Here is an 18,649-nt window from a genome sequence, read left to right as displayed (position 1 = left end):
CATCATGTACATAACATGTGTCTTTCTGAATTCTGGAAAAGGATGAATTTTGAAGTGCATTGGCTCCAAGAGATTTAGAGAGAGGATTTGTATTGTCTTTACCTGTTTCCTTCACAACTGCCTTACCTGTTTGATGTAACAAAGTTTGGCTAGATGATGGTTTTCAAACTTTTTACTGTGGCCACGATACACAATGCACTTTTCTTTTCTTTTTCTTCTTCTTCTTCTTCTTCTTTTTTTTTTTTTTTTTTTTGAGACAGGGTCTCACTCCATCTCCCAGGCTGGAGTGCAGTGGTACAATCTTGCTCACTGCAACCTCTGTCTCCCAGGTTCAAGCAATTCTCCTTCTTCATTCTCCCAAGTAGCTGGGATTACAGGCATGTACCACCACACCTGGATAATATTTGTATTTTTAGTAGAGACAGAGTTTCACTATGTTGGCCAGGCTGCGCATGAACTCCTGGTCTTAAGTGATCCTCCTGCCTCATCCTCCCAATGTGTTGGGATTACTGGCATCAGCCACCACAGCAATGCACTTTCTGTTGTGGTCTGGTACAACATATAATTTCAAAGTTTCCAGGGGAAAAAAAAAGTTACTCTTACCACATGCAAGGAGATTTTATATATATTTTGTTCCTTTTTGTTCTAGTATATTACAGAAAAAAAGAAAATGCTGGTTGATTCCCACTAAGTTTATTTTATAATAATCTAATTAGTCATGACCTGCATTTGGAAAAAACAAGGAGCTAAAGAGCAATGCTCAGCAGGAGGGATGGTAATCACGAAGCAGATTAGACGTTTACTCCTTGACATCATTGGCTGTGTCACCACCCAGATTTCATCTTGAACTGTAGTTCCCATAATCCCCATGTGTCATGGGAGGAACCCGGTGGGAGGTAGTTGAATCATGGGGGTGGTTTCCTCCATGCTGTTCTCATGATAGTGAGTGAGTTCTCATGAGATCTGATGGTTTTATAAGGACTTTTTCCCTACTTCACTCAGCACTTCTCTTGCTGCCTCCATGTGAATAAGGACATGTTTCTTCTCCTTCTGCCATGATTGTAAGTTTCCTGAGGCCTTCCTAACCATGCTGAACTATGAGTGAATTAAACCTCTTTTTTTTTAAATAAATTACCCAGTCTTGGATATGTCTTTATTAGCAGCATGAGAATGGACTAATACTTTCCTGTTACAGTTGCTTACTCTGAGCTGTTCCCTGAAAAAAATGCTATATTTCATGGCACTTGCAGACTCACCCACATTAACAAATGAGGGCTGGTCTGCCTTAGAATGTGTACTGTGGATTACATTCATAATCCTCACACTTTAGTTCAAGCAAATGGAAAGCTTGAGACTGTGTCTTTACTAAATAGAAGTAAATCAATGGTCTCCACTGTGTGGGCTATAGTTTAGATAGAGAAGATTTTACTGGCTTTCCTTTTGCAGTAATTCATAAGAGCTTTGCAAGCCAATTAAAGCATCACAGTAGGAGCTGGTCAGTTGGAGTTTGGTGGGGGAGCAAATTTGCTCTGTTATGGGATAAAGAATTTGTCTCAGGAATTAGACTGTGCACAATTATGGACTGTGCACAATTACGGACAGTGCTGGGGAAGCCAAGGTCCAAAAGGAAAGACAGAGACATGGAGGCTAACCAGTCAACCTGAGATGTCAGAAGTTGAAGTAGGACCCCAATGGGGAGCCCCTGGAAAGGTCCTTGGGAGCACTTCCTTCTATGTGGCTACCACAGCCACTGGGTGGCAGCCAAGCATCTGGCAGTGCACCTGGATGCTATGGTCCCATGGGCAGGTCTCAGGAGGAGACTGAGGTTGAGAGAACTTACCTGACACTTCTTTATTAGTCTGTCATTACATCCACTATGTAAAGACCTTCAGAAACGGTTGTCCTGCTTCACTTGTACCTTCCAGGTCACACTCAGGTAGATGTCTTTTTGGCCATTTCTCATTCAGAGCCATGAGAACATAAGAGCAATGGCTTACAAAACAAAGGCTAGAAGGAATTCTGAGCTGCTAAGCGAAAGTTCAAAGTACCATAGTGAACACATGGGTTTTAAAAATAAAGATACACAGGAAGATATGGAAATAGTTGTGAAGACACATGCATGTGTATCGGAATGTATGTGAATGTCTGTCTGTTACCTCTGTCAAATAAGACCCAGAAGCAATGAAACCCCAGTAACAATGCCCACTTCAAGCTCCCAGCTCTGAATACCAGGGTGCACAAAAAGAAAACAGGACTTTCTGAAGGAATGGAGCCCAGAGAGCAGAAAGGCTTGGAGTAGAGAAAGTAGCAGATGAGCCTAAAAGTCTTACTGTGTCAGAAAGTAGGACAATGCTCCTTGAATGACAAGATCATTTTCCAGGAGCCAGCATGGAGGGGCCCTCACAACTCAGGGACAATTTCAGTGTCAAAATGGTAGTTTCAATACAGTCTATCTAATAAAAGAGAAGTTCATGCATCCACACTATTACTTAGCTAAGAAATTGATTTACTGGAGATAAGGGGAAATGCTTACTTGCAGCTTAATACCAATTTGTATTTAGGGGCACCAATAACCACCACTAGGCAGCCATCATAATGGCAGTTGATACAGGCAGGAATCTTTAATGTCTGCTAAGGTTGGTGGGTGGAAGTTTGATAAGGAAGAGGACATTGATACAATTTTGGAATATATCCTCACAAAGTTCAAATCACATACAAAGTAAAAATGGTGATCCAGCGGAGAAAGCTGGTGAATGCCAACTCAGCTGGGTGATCACAGTGGGATGGGTCACGGTTGTGTCCCTCCCAGCGTGTTGCACTGAGAGCAGCACAGCTCCATGTCTGTGTATTTTTTGCAAGAAAGCTTGAGCCAGGTTGAGGGTCACCCTCTATAATGAAAGACAGTACTCAAGATTATCAAGGGCATGAAAGGCAAAGAAAGATTGAGGAGTTGTCCCAGAATGAAGGAGACTGGTGAGAAAACAAAAAGTTGAATGCAATGCATGCTTCCTTTCCTATGGGATCTCAGGCACAAACAAGTATAGGACATGGTGAGCATGTGTGGTCAAATGTGAATGGAGTCTGCACATTGTCGGTTTCCTGTTTGGGAAGACTGTATATTGGTTGATATGGTTTGGATATTTATCTCCATCCAAATCTCATGTTGAATTGTAATCCCCAGTGCTGGAGGTGGAGCCTAGTGGGAGGTGTTTAGCTCATGGGGGTGGATCTCTTACTGGCTTGGTGCTGTCTTTGTAATAGTGGGTTCTCAGGAAATTTGGTCATTTAAAAGTATGTGCCATCTCCCCGCTCCCGGCCAACTCTCTATCTCTCTTGCTCCTGCTCTGGCCATGTGATGTGCCTGTTTCCCCTTTACCTTCTGCCACAGTTGAAAACGTTCTTAGGACTCCCTAGACACCAAGCAAATGCCAACACCATGGTTCTTGTAAAGCCTGCAGAACCGTGAGCCCATTAAACCTCTTTTCTTTACAAATTCCTCAATCTCAGGTATTTCTTTATAGCAAGACAAGAAAGTCCTACTACCATGGTAATGTATTAGAGGGTCTTCATCTGGGGTAAGTACAGTAGTTCCCCCTTACCTGCCATTTCACTTTCCATGGTTTCAGTTATCCATGGTCAACTGTGATCTGAAAATAGGTGAACACAGCACAAAAAGATATTTTGAGAGGAAAAGAAAGAGATCGCATTCACATAACTTTTATCATGATACAGCGTTATAGTTACTGTAACTTATTATTAATTATTGTTGTTGATCTCTTGCTGTGTCTAATTTATAAATTAAACCTTATCATAGGCATGTGTGTATAGGAGAAACATTGTATATATATTATATAAATATATAATACACATAAACATTATATATATATACATATATATATATGGTTTGGTACCATCTGCAGTTTCAGGCATCCACTGAGGATCTTGAAGTGTCTCACCCCAGTGTGAAAGTGGATACTCTGCACACACTGCAAAGGTCTTGTCTTGACTTAGCTGACACAAATGCACAAAACACCATCAGCACACACTTCCTTAATATGGACTGAGCTTCCATTTGCTTGATTCACCACATTGTGTGTGTGTGTGTGTGTGTGTGTGTGTGTGTGTGTGTGTGTGTTAGTGATTTTGTCTTTTTATCTATCTTGCAAACTACTTGTCTTATTTACACATTCTCTCTTGCTTAAGGTTTTCTTCCGATTCTGGCTTTATTTTCTTCTTGATTCTTTGGACTTGACGTTTTGTTTGCTCCTTGCTTCTAAACCTATGTACTTGACTTGAATAGGAACAAACACTGGCTCATTTTTAATCAACGCCCACAGCCTTGCCCACTCCCAAGCCCAGCCTCTGCCACTCACCTGAAATTCTCTTAGCAGGCCATCTGGGAGCAGAGCAAATATCTTAGTTTACTCTCACATCCTTAGGAGGGATGTATTATTTTATTTCACTTTATTATTCAGGAAAGTGAGAAGCTAAACCAACTTGCCTTATGTTCACATAACAAGAGAGTGGCTTATAAATGTTCCTCAATACCTCTCCAAACACTTAGGAAGACAGTAAAAGTTCACGCTGACCCTGACCCTGGTACCTTTCAAACCTACCTCCTACCATTGATTCTCATTTCTAAATCACAACAAAATCAATTTGCTTATAACTCCCTGGACACATCATGTTGTTTCAGACTGCCTTTAAACCCCACCTCATACTTTGCCAATTGAGGGAACTGTTTCTATTACTTCTTTAACAAATACAGTGTTTTATTCCCTCTTTATGCTGAGCTTGCCACACAGGGTGATGTTGCATTCATCTGTTTTTTGGGAATGTATTTGTTTCCATATCAGCCTCTCCTAAGATACACAGACCTATACAAAGCATACTGGCTTTCTCAACACTGTCACCTAGAGCTTGGCAAAATGTCTGTGATATGATAGACACTCACATATATTTGTTGAATTAAATGAGAAGGAACGGGTCCAATTTGCGGTCTTTTAAGTCCAAAGTTCATGCTGTTTTCTCTCTTCCTTGTTATCTTCCAGTAGTGACAAATAAAGATTCTTGCTTTTTTTTCCTGACCCAGTGTTTATAAAGAGGATAAATGTGCTACTCTGTTGCAGTCACCTACTGTTTATCTTCTTTTTAGCAAAATTAATTTCAGTTTATTTTTCTCAAGTTGTTCAATGCACTAATTCCAGCAGGGGGACATCTGATGCACTGTGTTCACTGCCAGTGTGGTAGAAGGATGGAGATTTCTGATAGTCGTTAATGGTGTCCTTACACTCCATCTCCAAGGAGCAGGTAGCTCACCAGCTGGGCAATGTGGCCAGTGCTTTGCTTCTAACTTGGAAGGCAAGCCACTTCAGGATGTGAGCCATGTGGTATGGCTCTGTTTTTGTGAATGTTATGGTGGTGTTTCCCCCTTTGTTATATATAAAGGATTTGAGGACTCCAAACAGTAATCTATAGGAATGAGTAGGGTTGGGAGAGGACAGAATATCCTTTGCAAATGCAGAGAAAGTAAGAAAAAGACAAATGCATTGCAGCACTAATCACAACGGCCAAAACAGGGAATCAACCTGTGTTCATCAATGGATGAATAAGGAAAATGTGGAATAAGTACACAATGGAATATTATTCAGGCATAAAAAGAAGGAAATCCTCTTATTTGCATAACCTGGATTAATCTAGATGACATTATAAGCCAGGCAGAGAAAGACAAATACCACATAATCACAATCACATGTACATGTAAAATCTAAAGAAGTAGGACTTATAGAAACAGGGTAAAATGACCAAGGGCAGAGTTGGGGAGGATTAGAGAGATGCTGATCAAAGGATGCAAAATTTCAGGTACACCAGGAAGAATACGTTGAAGACCTCTAGCGTACATCATGGCAACTCTAGTTACTAATGGACTGTATTCTTGGAAATTGCTAAGAGAGTAGATTTTAAGCGTCCTTCCCACAAAAAGAAGATAAGTATATGAGATGATGTCTGTGTTAAATCACTTGATTTCACCATTCCATAATGTATTCCTCTATTTAATGTATAGGTATATATATATATATATATATATGTATATATATATATATATAATGTATACCTATTTACATCATAAATATAGTTTTTATTTGTAAATTCAAGAATAACAACAATAGCAATAAGAGATGCTGGTGAGGATAAGGAGAAAAGGAAACCCTTGTATGCTCTTGGTGGGAATGTAGCTCAGTGGAGCCACTGTGGAGAATAGTTTGGAGGTTCCTCAAAAAACTAAAAACAGAATTACCATATGACACAGCAATCCTACTGCTGGGTGTATACTCAAGAGAAAGACACTGAGTATGTCAAGGAGATATCTATACTCCCATTTTATTTCAGCACTATATACAATAGCCAAAATATAGAATCAACCTGTGCCCATGAACAGATAAATGGATAAAGAAAATGTGGTACATACACACAATGGAATGTTATTCAGCCATAAAAATAATAAAATCCTGTCATATGCAGCAACATGGATAGACTTGAAGATGATTATGTTAAATGAAATAAGCCATGCACAGAAAAACAACTGTCACATGTTCTCATTCATATGTGGGAGCTAAAATAATGAATCACACAAAAATAGAGTAGACTGGTGGTTACCAGAGGCTAGGGAGGGAAAGGAGAAGGAAGGGATGATAGGAAAAATATTTTAAATTAAAACCTTTTTATAAAAAAGAAAGAATTGTACCAGGTGTGGTGGCTCAAGCCCGTAATCCCAGCACTTTGGGAGGCCGAGGCGGGTGGATCACGAGGTCAAGAGATTGAGACCATCCTGGTCAACGTGGTGAAACTCCATCTCTACTAAAAATACAAAAATTAGCTGGGCATGGTGGTGCGTGCCTGTAATCCCAGCTACTCAGGAGGCTGAGGCAGGAGAATTGCCTGAACCCAGGAAGCGGAGGTTGCGGTGAGCCGAGATCGCGCCATTGCACTCCAGCCTGGGTAACAAGAGTGAAACTCCGTCTCAAAAAAAAAAAAAAGAACAATTGCTCTGATAACATATGTTTTCCATATTTCATATGTTTGAATGTAATTGTATTTATAAAATGAAGGTAATATATTAGATTTTTAAAGTCCTTACCAAATGCAATTTGTCTACTCCCAAATGTTGTTTTTGAAATATTACTAGTTAAAAGATTTGAAACTAGAAAGGAAAGCAGAAGTCAAATGCAAGAAGAGGCAGAACAGTTCTCTCGAATTGGGCAGAGGGCAACTGGAGAAAGGCCTTGGGTCACTGAATTTTTTAAATTATTTTTCATAAGCAATAATAAAGTATTTCTGAGGGTATTTCAGGGTAAAAAGAGGTCCCTATGTCCTTCCCTTGGTGACAGTCCTGTTATGGTCACAAAATCAGCCAAATGAATACACGGGGAGTTCTCAGATGCCTGGAGAAGGTTGCAGGATGAGAGACAAGTGGATACTGTGTTTGACCTTTGTCCATACCTGAATGTTGCTCTCAACAAGTTCAGAAAGTGCACGTTAGTTTTGATTAAGATAAGTGTAAAAGAGGCAGGTGAAAATTCAGTTATAGAAACTTCATCAGCAGAGATCCGGATGTTGCAATGACTCTCTCACTATTCTGGGATGAGGAGGAGCATAGAAGAAGGAGTGCCAGTTTAGAAGCAGCAAGAAGTGAGACTGAAGATGGCAGAGAAGAGCACCAGGGTGGGGCTGATCACCAGGTCGGGGGAGGACTTTGGATTTGATGCTGTAGGTTTTGGCATATTTTTAATGACTTACCTAAGAGAGCAAAAGGAGTGTTATTGTTTTGAAGTTGTTTTGTTGTTGTTGTTTTTCTTAAGTTCCCTTGTTTGTTTTAGTAATTTAATAGCAGCGGTGGTGTTTTGCTAAATGTTTAACAACTGGCTCTCCAGGAAAAAAAAAAAAAAAAACCTGACTTGCAGCATTTGCTAATTTCCATGATCTAATGCTCCCACTGTGGTAGACTCTAAGCTAGTAATATACTCTCATGGAGCATGCAATTGGAAAGCGTCTGTTCCAGGCAGTTTCAGCAAACGCCTGAGGAGAAGAATGCATGAGGGCAAGTAAGCGATGATCCCCTTGGCCCTGCATCCTGCTCTAATGCCCTCCACCGGGGCCAGGGAGTTAGGACTCTTTTAACAGACCTGCTGCCTCATAAAAAACCAGTTACCCTTCTAGGAAAATAAGGTATTGTGTATTCTAAATGGAAATGAGCAACTGGCACAGTGAGGATGGTAGATTTAAATACTCAATCAGTGTCTTACTTTGAAACAAACAAATCCAGCCACCAATGTAAAATACATACATACCTGTATATCTGTTTATCTCCTGAAAATCCAGCAATAATTCATACCTTAGGGTAATTAGATATCTGCATGTAACAACTGTTTTGTGATTTAAAAAATGCTTCCCAATTTCACAGAAACAAGCTATTTGTTTTCTCTAATGCATCATTAACTGTAGAATCCCTTGATTTAAATATCGGAAGTGAGTCTCAATAAATGTTACATTTCTTTCCAGAGTTTACAATCTAAACCTTTCTCTATTTACACCAAATATATTAGTCTTGCCATATGTGACTTGCTAGTCAGATATTAAAGAAACATAGGCTCTCCCTCTCATATCAGAATTCTATCTTATCTGTCTATCTATCTATCTATCTATCTATCTATCTATCTATCTATCTATGAGACATGTGGGAAACAGTTGAAATAAAAATCAGGGGTCCTATCCTTTTATGGAACTTTTGTTATTATATATACAATCACTTTATTTGTCTACTTTTAAAGTTATTGAAGCCAAGTGTATAAAGACACCTGCATCAGAGTCATATTTAAGACAAACCAAAGTGGACTAGCTCTCAGTGTGTGAACTTCAGAAACCACTAGGGAACCATCTTAATAGTTCTTATTTGTTTAAACAATGGTCATTTGATATTTTAGTCATATTGTTGTAATTCAGTTGAAGCTGACCTTTCTACCAATTCTGATTTGCACCCCCAAAAGAGTTCCATGATTGATACATTCTTTGTGAACTTCTGAAGATGACCGTGATGATCCTCTCACCTGGATGCTTCCCAGCAATACCTGAAACTCCAACCTTTTTCTTCTTTCCTGGTCTCATCTAAATTGTATTGCCTCCTTATTTTGGGTATTCATGGTAGAAATGAAATTTTGGAGTTTTAAAGGTCCTAAGAAGTCATTTTGTAAGGTGAGAAATTAAAGCTTAGAAAAATAAAGAAATCTCATGAGTATCCACCTGTCTCGCTTCTTCTGTGGTCTTTCATAGGAGAATGGCAATTGAATTTGATTAATAAGTTTTTCAGACTAAATTCAGCATGGCCATCAGTGCCTCAATCGGTCATTATCTATCCCAGTCAAAGTAATTGGTGTAGTATCTTTCATATTTGTTCTACACTGGAAAATCTTAGCAGTATGACTGTTGAAACTTTTAAAAACGATACGAAGGATTAAAGATACACTTTGTATCTTCCAACCAATTTTCACCAAGCTTAAGAACTTGAGCTTTACCAATACAGTTAATTATATCACACTCCTCTGTACTGAAATGGGTGTTTGTCATTTTTACATAGTTTTTGTGCATGAATCCCTAAGCAATCTATATTTTTCATTTCTTGCTCACCATCATGATATACACCCGTATCCATAGATGTAGATCTAGATCACACATGCACTTGTACTTACTTATTGCTGATTTGATGGATACGCCATAATTTAATGCCTAGTCTCCTCTTTATGGATGGTCCCTATCAAGGGATATATAATCACTGTCTGAACAAATAAGATCAGTATGACCCTAACAACATTAGAAAAAACTTTTTTGCCTGTACAAGAGAACATGATGTTTGAGGTAGGTTAGTATGTGCTTCCTGTATAAAACATGTCATTGTCATGCACCTGAAAAACAGTGCAGCTTAGGTTATTTTATGGGAAAATGTACACATTGGTCTCATTAATTTATTAAAATTGGACTTCATCTACGCAAAACCTGGTTAGCCTGATACCATGCAGAATTTGCTTGAAATAAAATTTAAATTATTGTTAAATGCCCTGTAATATATACTTAAAATTAGGCTAGAGAGCCTAACATACATGTTTACTCTATGCTATGCACTGTCCCTAGATAACCTACTTTACTCTGTTGACTTTAGCCAAAACATGTGAGAAGAAAACTCTCAAACCTACCCCTCAGCCATGACTTTGCTCCCAGGCACAAACCCCATGTGGCTTTCAGTATAAACTCTCACCTCTGCACCTCAAAGTCCTGATCACACCTGGCACTCACCGTGAAAACGCCACTTGCACCACCAGCAGCCACATCACTGTTTCTCCTGTGGCCTTCATTTCCTTGGTGATCATGTTTCTCCTTTGCTTCAAGTCCTATAGTTCTGGTTGTGTAATTTTTTTTTTTTTTTTTTTTTTTTTTTTTTTTTTTTTTTGCAAAATATCCAAGCTTTGTATGGCCTGATCTTCACAACCAATACTCCGTGCTTAGAGACAGTGCCTGGCACATAGTAAATGCTTAACAAATTGTTTTTGAATTAGTGAATTAAAAATTCTGTCAAATTGAGCCATTTAATGTTCATTAGATACACTTCATACTTTTTGTTCTTGAAATATTTTCTCTAACATATTTATTTAATAACTATGAACATATGTTTTAATCACTTATAACTTCCAATTTTGACAATGAAATCTGCATGTGCAAATAACTGAAACTTTATCTGTAAACTCTCTGTAATCTCCATGCCATTACCAGGCAACAGTAATGTTCCCTCCTCTCAGTGTTTGTGTATTATATTTCCCGAACTGAATTACAGAGCTCTTTGTGGTAGGTGTCTCATCTAATTTTTCAACAGTGCTCTGCACAAACTATCATGGTAAGAAAAGGCCAAATACTTGAAGAGGCAGCAACATGTCCTGGAGCTAGCATGCATCCAGTTAGCCTTTACTGAAGGTTTACACTGCTCCACCTACCATGCTGGTCCCCAGGGAAATGGAGATGAAACAGACATGGGCTTCTGTCAGGCAGATTGGTAAATCAGTGAATGACACAGTGTTAAACATTCTACTGATGGAACATGTGGGAGGGATGGTGGTCCATTCTATTATGGAATGAGTGTAAAGTGGGCAAGGTAGAAAGGGCTTCACAGAGGATACATGGTAGGTGAGTTTTAAGAGATGAGGAGAACTTGAAGCATACTGAGAGAAGGACATTGTTGGCCAGGGGAGAAGACTGCACACTTACACAGAGGGAAAACACTGGAATGTTCTGGATTTATGTATTCAGTATGACCGGAATTTGAGGTCGAGGGAAATGACGGCAAGAGATAAGGCAAACCAGACCTGGGACGTGGAGGGCCCCATGTCACGCTAAGGAATGTGGATGTTTCCTGTGGGCCATGGGGTTGAAATGATCAGCTTTATTCTGCTAAAAAGTAAACTCTGATATTAATGTGAAGGCCTGACTGGCACAGGGGACAAGCTGAGATGAAATCATCAGGATGCTGCTGCAGTCACCCAGAAGCCAGACTGGGTTGTGGGGATAAAGGGGAGGGCTGGGAAGGGCAATGTTAGGGAGTCAGAATCTCCTCCAGTCTTTCAGTGAGAGAATGGAAGCTTCCAGATTCTGTCTTGGTCACTAGGTTGATGATATAACTGTTTTCCAAAATTAAGACTATAAGAGAGCTGATTTGGAGTAAGAATAACATTGAGTGGAAAATCTATGGGATACTGAAGTATAGATATCCAGTAGGAAAATGGATATATGCTGACGTTTCTCAGTGGACAAATTGCACTGGGTTTGTACATGATTTGCCCTTGAAACCATTTCTTAGGAATTTCATCTAACATTATTACATTCTACAGAGCTAGTGTTCATGAAACAGCTTTTGGGAATTGGTGTGCTGGAGAATGTTCATTGATCTGTGATTCTGATTGAAATGAATGGATAAGTCAGCATGTGGATGCTGATTAAGACCTTGGGGATAGATACATCATCCAGGGTGACCATGTGGACTGAGAAGGAAAACAAAAGAAGAACAGAATTTTATGGACTCATCAACATTTAAGGAGGATGTAGAGAAGAATCGGGTGGTTATTACCCAATTCAGAATTTCCTAGTGGGACTTCCCAGCAACATGAGTTTTCAGGGATGTTCATAGGAGGGTAGAGAATTAGAAGAGAGTGTAAGAAAATGAAGGTAAAGGAGATTTGAGAGCAGAAGGGGTTGATCTTGCTTGTCAAATGCAGCATGGAGGTGGGATGTGATGAGAATTGGAATGGGTCACTTGAGCCTTACAGTTGGGAGAGCAGGGACAGCCCCTGAGAAGATAGCTCATTTTCTGAGCAATGGTGGGTGATGAGTCCTGTTGCATTAGGAGGAATATGGGCAAGAGGAGCCCATGATGTAGTGAGTATTGCCTTCAAAGACAAAGTGAGAAGGTAAAAAGCATGAGCTTGCTGTCAGTCTCTGTCCTTAACTGTGTATTTGAAGCAGTCATTCAAAACTCATTGGTTTCCACAATTTGTAAGATGAGAAAATGGACTAGACTATTTCCAATTCTTATCCAGCTCCATAATTTTAATGACTGACTTAGTGAACCGATGAGTAGTTGGGCAATTAGATGATGGAATGAAATGAGATGTTACTGACTTCTGAATTATTAAAGGCCTATTAAAACTAAATGTACACAGAATGTATAACATATATATTACTAACATAATATACATGTTAGTATAGTTTCCAAATTATTTATTCATTTTAAAGAAAAACATAGATCAATGAACATTCTCTAACCCAGCACTTCCCAAAAGCTGTTCCTTGCACGCTAGCTCTGTAGAATGTAATAGTCTTAGAAGAAACTTGTAAGAAATGGTTTCCCAGTCTAATAAATGTAATTGTTTTACTACAGAATTTCTCAAGTCTTTTAGTATAATGGTACGTATTGTGAGTTTCTCATATTTACTGGACCAGTGACAATTTCTTTTTTCTCTTTTGTCTTGTTTTGCTTTGTTTTAATGCACAGCATTTCTGAGGACTGGCATTTTGATGAATATACTTTAGTAAGCAGTGAAGAAGGAAACATTATAGATAAGATGGTCTCCAAATGACATGCCAGTCAGACTATGACCTGTTTATTGTACATACTTTTTAAAAGTATCATTGTTTCTGCAGTGGCAGTATTATGAATGCACTGCTTTGTTAACTCAGCAAGCCAAAAGTAGTAGTTAATAGTTTAGCACCTCTATGGCTGAATGATTCCATTCTAAGCAGAGATCGGAGCCCAATTCTGGATTCAGTAGCTAAATTCTATCACAGCAGGTGGAGTGATTGCTTTAGCAAGCTACATTCATTTATTCCCTTAATATATGTATGCTATAAAATGTCTCTTTGGGGACCAAAAAGCACAAAGCTGAGACTGTTGCCTCAAAGTGACTGTTTGCAAATTGGAAGCTTAATGCAATCCACAGATGGGAAAGGTATAAGGCTCCGGCTTTCCTGCTCTGTCTGTTGTGCTGCAAGAAGCAGCTGAGGCCACAGCTGGAGTTCTTGTTACTGTCACTTGAGAAGTCTTTTCCTCTCGACTCTACTTGGTTGATGCTTTTCATAAAAGGACACCATTTGTTTTCCATGAAAGAGCTATAATAATCTATTGCCAAAAATCCACCTGAGTAGTACCAGCCTGCTACTACTCCTGACCTCAGCCCCACACTGAAACAGTCACTGAAACCTGGCCTTTGTTCTTACTGGTTTCTTTCCTTGATCCCCATTTTTTCTCATTCTAACGATATTAATTCTAGTTTACTCTGTTCAATCATGTTAGGTAGATTTTCAAAGTATACGATGAATCTCTGTAATTTTCCTATGAGAAATTCAGTCATCAGATTTCATTACTGTAATATAAATGTACTTTGGATGAAGCTCCTTAATTGAGTTTTCTTATGCTTTCTCCAAATAAAAGGAATTTGCTATATTTTAAAACCTTTATTACAAGAATTTTTTTAATGGAATAAGAGTTTAGAGGCCATTTTGTAAAAATGAAGCTTTCACAGGGAAGTCCCTCTTTCAGATCATTTTTTAAGTTGATGTGTAATAATTGTACATATTTTGGGGTATATTTGATACATGCATATAATATATAGTGATCAAATCACAGTAAACATTTTTGATTTCTTTGTGTTGGGAACATTTTAAATCTTCTAGCTATTTTGAAACATACTATAAACTACCATTAATGATATAGCCATCCTACTGTGCTATTGAACACTAATTTTATTCTCATTAACCAGTTACTCTCACTCCACCTCCCTACCATCCTTCTCAGCCATTGGTAACCACCTCTCTATTCTCTGTCTCTACGAGATTCACTTTTTTTAGCTCAGACATTGTCTTTGTGTGTCTGCCTTATTTCACTTAAAATAATGACCTCTAGTTTCTTTCATGTTGCTGCAAATTACAGGATTTTATTCCTTTCTTAGTGCTGACTAATATGCTATTGTGTACATGTGGCACATTTTCTTGATCCATTTATCTGTTGATGGACAGTCAAGCTGATTCCATATCCTGGCTATTGTGAATAGTGCTACAATAAACATGGAAGTGCAGATATCTCTTAGATATACAAATTTCTTTTCTTTTGGGCATAAACCTAGCAGTAGGGTTGATGGATCATGTAGTACTATTGTTAAGTTTTTGAGGAACTTTCCTACTGTTTTCTATTGTGCCCACACTATTATACATTTCCACCAACAGTAGTTCCCCTTTCTCCACATCCTTGTCAGCACTTTTTTTTCTGGTCTTTTGGTAATAACCATTCTAACTAGGATAAGAGGTTAGCCAGTTGTGGTTTGATTTGCATTACTTTGATGATGAGTGATATTGAGCAATTTTTTTTCATAAGCTGTTGGCCACTTGTATGTCTTCTTTCGAGAAATGTCTGTTGAGTCATTTGCCTGTTTTTAATTGGTTATTTATTTTTACTATTAGGTTGTTTGAGTCCCTTATATATTCTGATTATTAATTCCTTTCGTCTGGATATTTTGCAAATATTTTCTCCTATTTTCTAGGCTGTCTCTCCACTCTGTTGATTATTTCCTTTGCTGGACAGAAACTTTTTAGCTTGATATAATCCCATTTGTCTACTGTTGCTTTCGTTACCTGTGCTTTTGAGGTCTTACCCAAAAAAAAGTCTTTGTCCAGACTAATGTTCTGAAGTGTTTCCACAGGGTTTTTTCCTAGTAGTTTTATAGTTTTCTTCTAGGAGTTTTCATGTTTTCTTCTAGTAGTTTCATAGTTTCAGGCTAGACCATTTTTAAAGCAAATCTGATTGGTTTGAGAATTGATTCCTGGGAGATCCTAGATTAGATGACTCTTTAAGTTTTAATTTTTATGTATATTGTAGTAACAAATAAATGGAAACATTCTATGGATAACAGTAGTTGACTAGTTAAATAAATACTGTCTGTCCATTAGTGTGATGATATATTAAATTGTCAACGAGTTGTAAAAATGTTAGTGACATGTTAAGTGAACAAATTAGCTTGAAAACCATAGGTAAATAATGAACTAGTTTTGTGAATTATAAATGTGCACAACCATGTATAGAACGAAGATTGGAAAGGAAAGCCATGTGGACACATACATGAGAAAGCAGTTGAAAGCATAAAAGTGAACATGAGGAGAATGGAGTATAATTTTATTCTCTCTCTATGTGGCTTTTGGGAAGTTAGATTGCCTTTTGCAGCCTTAGTGTTTTCATATGTAAAAGGAGAATAATAATGCCTAACTCAATACAATGATTGGTTGGATTAATTAATAATGTATCTAAAGTTCTTAGCATGAAGTAAGTGTTCAGGAAATGGCAGGTATTATTGGTTACTTTTATTTACCAAAACGTTAACAGTAGCTATTCCTAGATGCTGAGGTTCTTGCTATTTATTATTTTTAAGTGATTTTACCAAAATATATGTAATAAATACAGTGTGTAATCACTTAAAGTATATATGAATATATATACACATATAATGTATGTATTTACATGGTATATTGCTCTATATTTTGCTTCCTTTCCCTAAATAAGTTTTATCTCTGATAAACATTTTTTCAAAGACTTAACCCTTTTTTTGAAGTTTGATGCGTAATTTTTCCATAGATCGTCTTATCTTCCCCAGAAGTTTTTATGCTGGTACAGACTCTTGACTCGTCTACCTGTATCTCCCCTATTTTAAACTCATTTTATAAACCTAAGTCTGTATAACTTTCTCTTCATATCACCTAGTCATTTCATTAGCTTTTTCTTGCTGCAGTTTATTTTGTATTATATGAGTGAGCAGAGAACATGCCAGGAATTGCTCTTCATGTGGCTTTTAATAATAGTTATAGGTACTGTGGTTACAGTACTACACATTGCTACAACACTGCAAGCCCAGTTGCTTAGGGTTGCAGAGGTACACAGGGCAGGCGTCTAGCACCGGATGAGGGACGTGGCTGGCCCATGTCGTGTGCTGAATGGTGTGAGAAGTCTGCCAATGGCTATTAAGCTCTGATGTCTTGCAGCAGAGTGAGCTTAGCCAGAACACATTTCAGCTGAGGTGATGTGTGCTGGCCAGCTATGCTGGCAACTCAATATACTGCCTCTCATTCCCATATTCATTACCCCTGGATGCCTCCCAAAATCACAGATGGTGTTTGTATTACCTTTCCAGACAGATCTCTCCTCCTCTTCCAGTTGAAGCTTTTTCTCCTCTCCACTTCACCTTCTGGCCTTTGCTGCCTGCTGTATTATTAAATATATTTGTTTCAGGATCTCAGTTATAACAAAAATGCCCTATATATGTGAAAATTATCTAAATGTCAATTGATGCTGCTCTTCTCAAAATGAGACTTGAGTGAAAATATGTGTTTCATTCTTTACAAAGAACATTCACAAGCATTATTTCATACATATGTATTTATATTTTCTTCTAAAACCATGGCCTAGTATCTCGTGTCACTTGAATAAAATAAGGAAGGCAAATAGTATTACTTCTTCAGCACAGCAGAACAGGTGACTGTGATAAGCCCACAGTAGGATGCAGCTACTAAGTTTCAGACTTAGACTTGAATTCAAATCTTCTAAGTTCATGTTGCTTCTCTAGGATTAAAAGAAAAAGTGTACTGGATCCACCTTTCTTGGAATAATACAGAAGACAAAATCAACCAAGTATACAAAATAATGAAGAGGTCCTGGATTTCAGGATTGCTTTAACATTTTCTTTATTTTCCCTCTAGCTTTGACTTATATCAAAAGTAAAATGTCTTTTTTTTTTTTTTTTTTTTTTGAGATGGAGTTCCGCTCTTATTGCCCAGACTGGAGTGCGATGGCGCCATCTCAGCTTACTGCAACTTCCGCCTCCTGGGTTCAAGTGACTCTCCTGCCTCAGCCTCCAAAGTAGCTGATTACAGGCATGCACCACCAAGCCTGGCTAATTTTTGTATTTTTAATAGAGATGAAGTTTCTCCATGTTGGTCAGGCTGGTCTCGAACTCCTGACCTCAGGTGATCCGCCTGCCTCAGCCTCCTAAAGTGCTGAAATTAAAGGGGTGAGCCACTGCACACGGTTTTTAAAAGTAAAATATCTTCTAGCTACTAGTATGTATCTAGTTTTTAACTGCTTCAGCGAGATTGCAAACAACTGCATTTCTACTGGACACGTGGTTTATTTAACAATGACATAATCTATTAGCATGTTTTAGGAGTGAGAATTGGTTCAAGAGTTCTTTATAATATTTCTGAAACTTCAGGGAACACTGGAATCTTCCTGAATGTGTAGGTTTTATAAGACACTGAGGTCAATAAAAAGCTTTCTGGTACCTTCTAGGGAGAAATTGAGCATCTTTAATTTTAAATCATTAAGAAGACTGAAACATCCTATAAGGCAGTATAACCACAGAAATACGAGAACTAAATTTTCTACCCTTCCTTTTTTTTTTTTCCTTTATAGCTTAAAGGGAGCTGATGCTGGCAATGGGATCAGAGTGTTTGTACCTGACATCGGGATGTTCATTGCTAGTCTGACCATCTGGCTTCTCTGTAGAAACATTGTTCAGAAACCCGTGACAGACGAAGGAGCACAGTGTAACCTGGAGTTTGAAAATGAAGAATTGGTAAATCCAACTCCATATCTATTCCTTCTTTGATTTCTGAGGACCTTTACCCTTAATAAGCTGCAGAACTATGATAATAACAACTGAGCATTCAGAGAACGTTATGATTCACAGTGCTTGACTTAACATGAATAGTCACTTTGCATGACACTCTCATGCAGTGCCAGTGGGCAGACACTCTGGTCCACACCTTAGCAATAAGGAGACAGGCTCAGGGGTATTCATAGGTTAAGGGCCAGGCTTTGACTCACCATCCCAAACTATCACCTGGTATTATCTCAGAGACCGACCATGTAAGATTATGCATAGTGTTATGGTCCAACTGGTCTGGATACTTTAGTTATTGCAGAATATTTAAAGAAGTAACATCTGGTTGTTTTAGGGGAAAAAAACAAATTCCTCCTTGCAGGGCAGCTTGCCAGTCTGTGCATCTTGTCCTGCTC

At 38.4% G+C, this 18,649-nt stretch overlaps 1 protein-coding gene across 5 annotated transcripts in view; it reads left to right on the top strand.

Annotated features, from left to right (window-relative positions):
* The window catches only part of PIEZO2 (piezo type mechanosensitive ion channel component 2), a 442,776-nt gene that overhangs the window by 235,243 nt on the left and 188,884 nt on the right, over positions 1 to 18,649 (top strand). For all 5 annotated transcript variants that reach the window (XM_074383783.1, XM_074383781.1, XM_074383780.1 and 2 more), the window contains exon 5: positions 18,044 to 18,206. In XM_074383783.1, coding sequence (XP_074239884.1) covers positions 18,044 to 18,206 — 163 coding nt within the window. The remainder of the gene's footprint in view (positions 1 to 18,043; positions 18,207 to 18,649) is intronic.

Source organism: Saimiri boliviensis, chromosome 13 (assembly GCF_048565385.1).
Source record: "Saimiri boliviensis isolate mSaiBol1 chromosome 13, mSaiBol1.pri, whole genome shotgun sequence".
In the NCBI taxonomy this organism is placed as follows: Eukaryota; Metazoa; Chordata; class Mammalia; order Primates; family Cebidae; genus Saimiri; species Saimiri boliviensis.
Note: the sequence above shows the minus strand (reverse complement) of the source record. Positions and strands in the feature narration are given on the sequence as shown.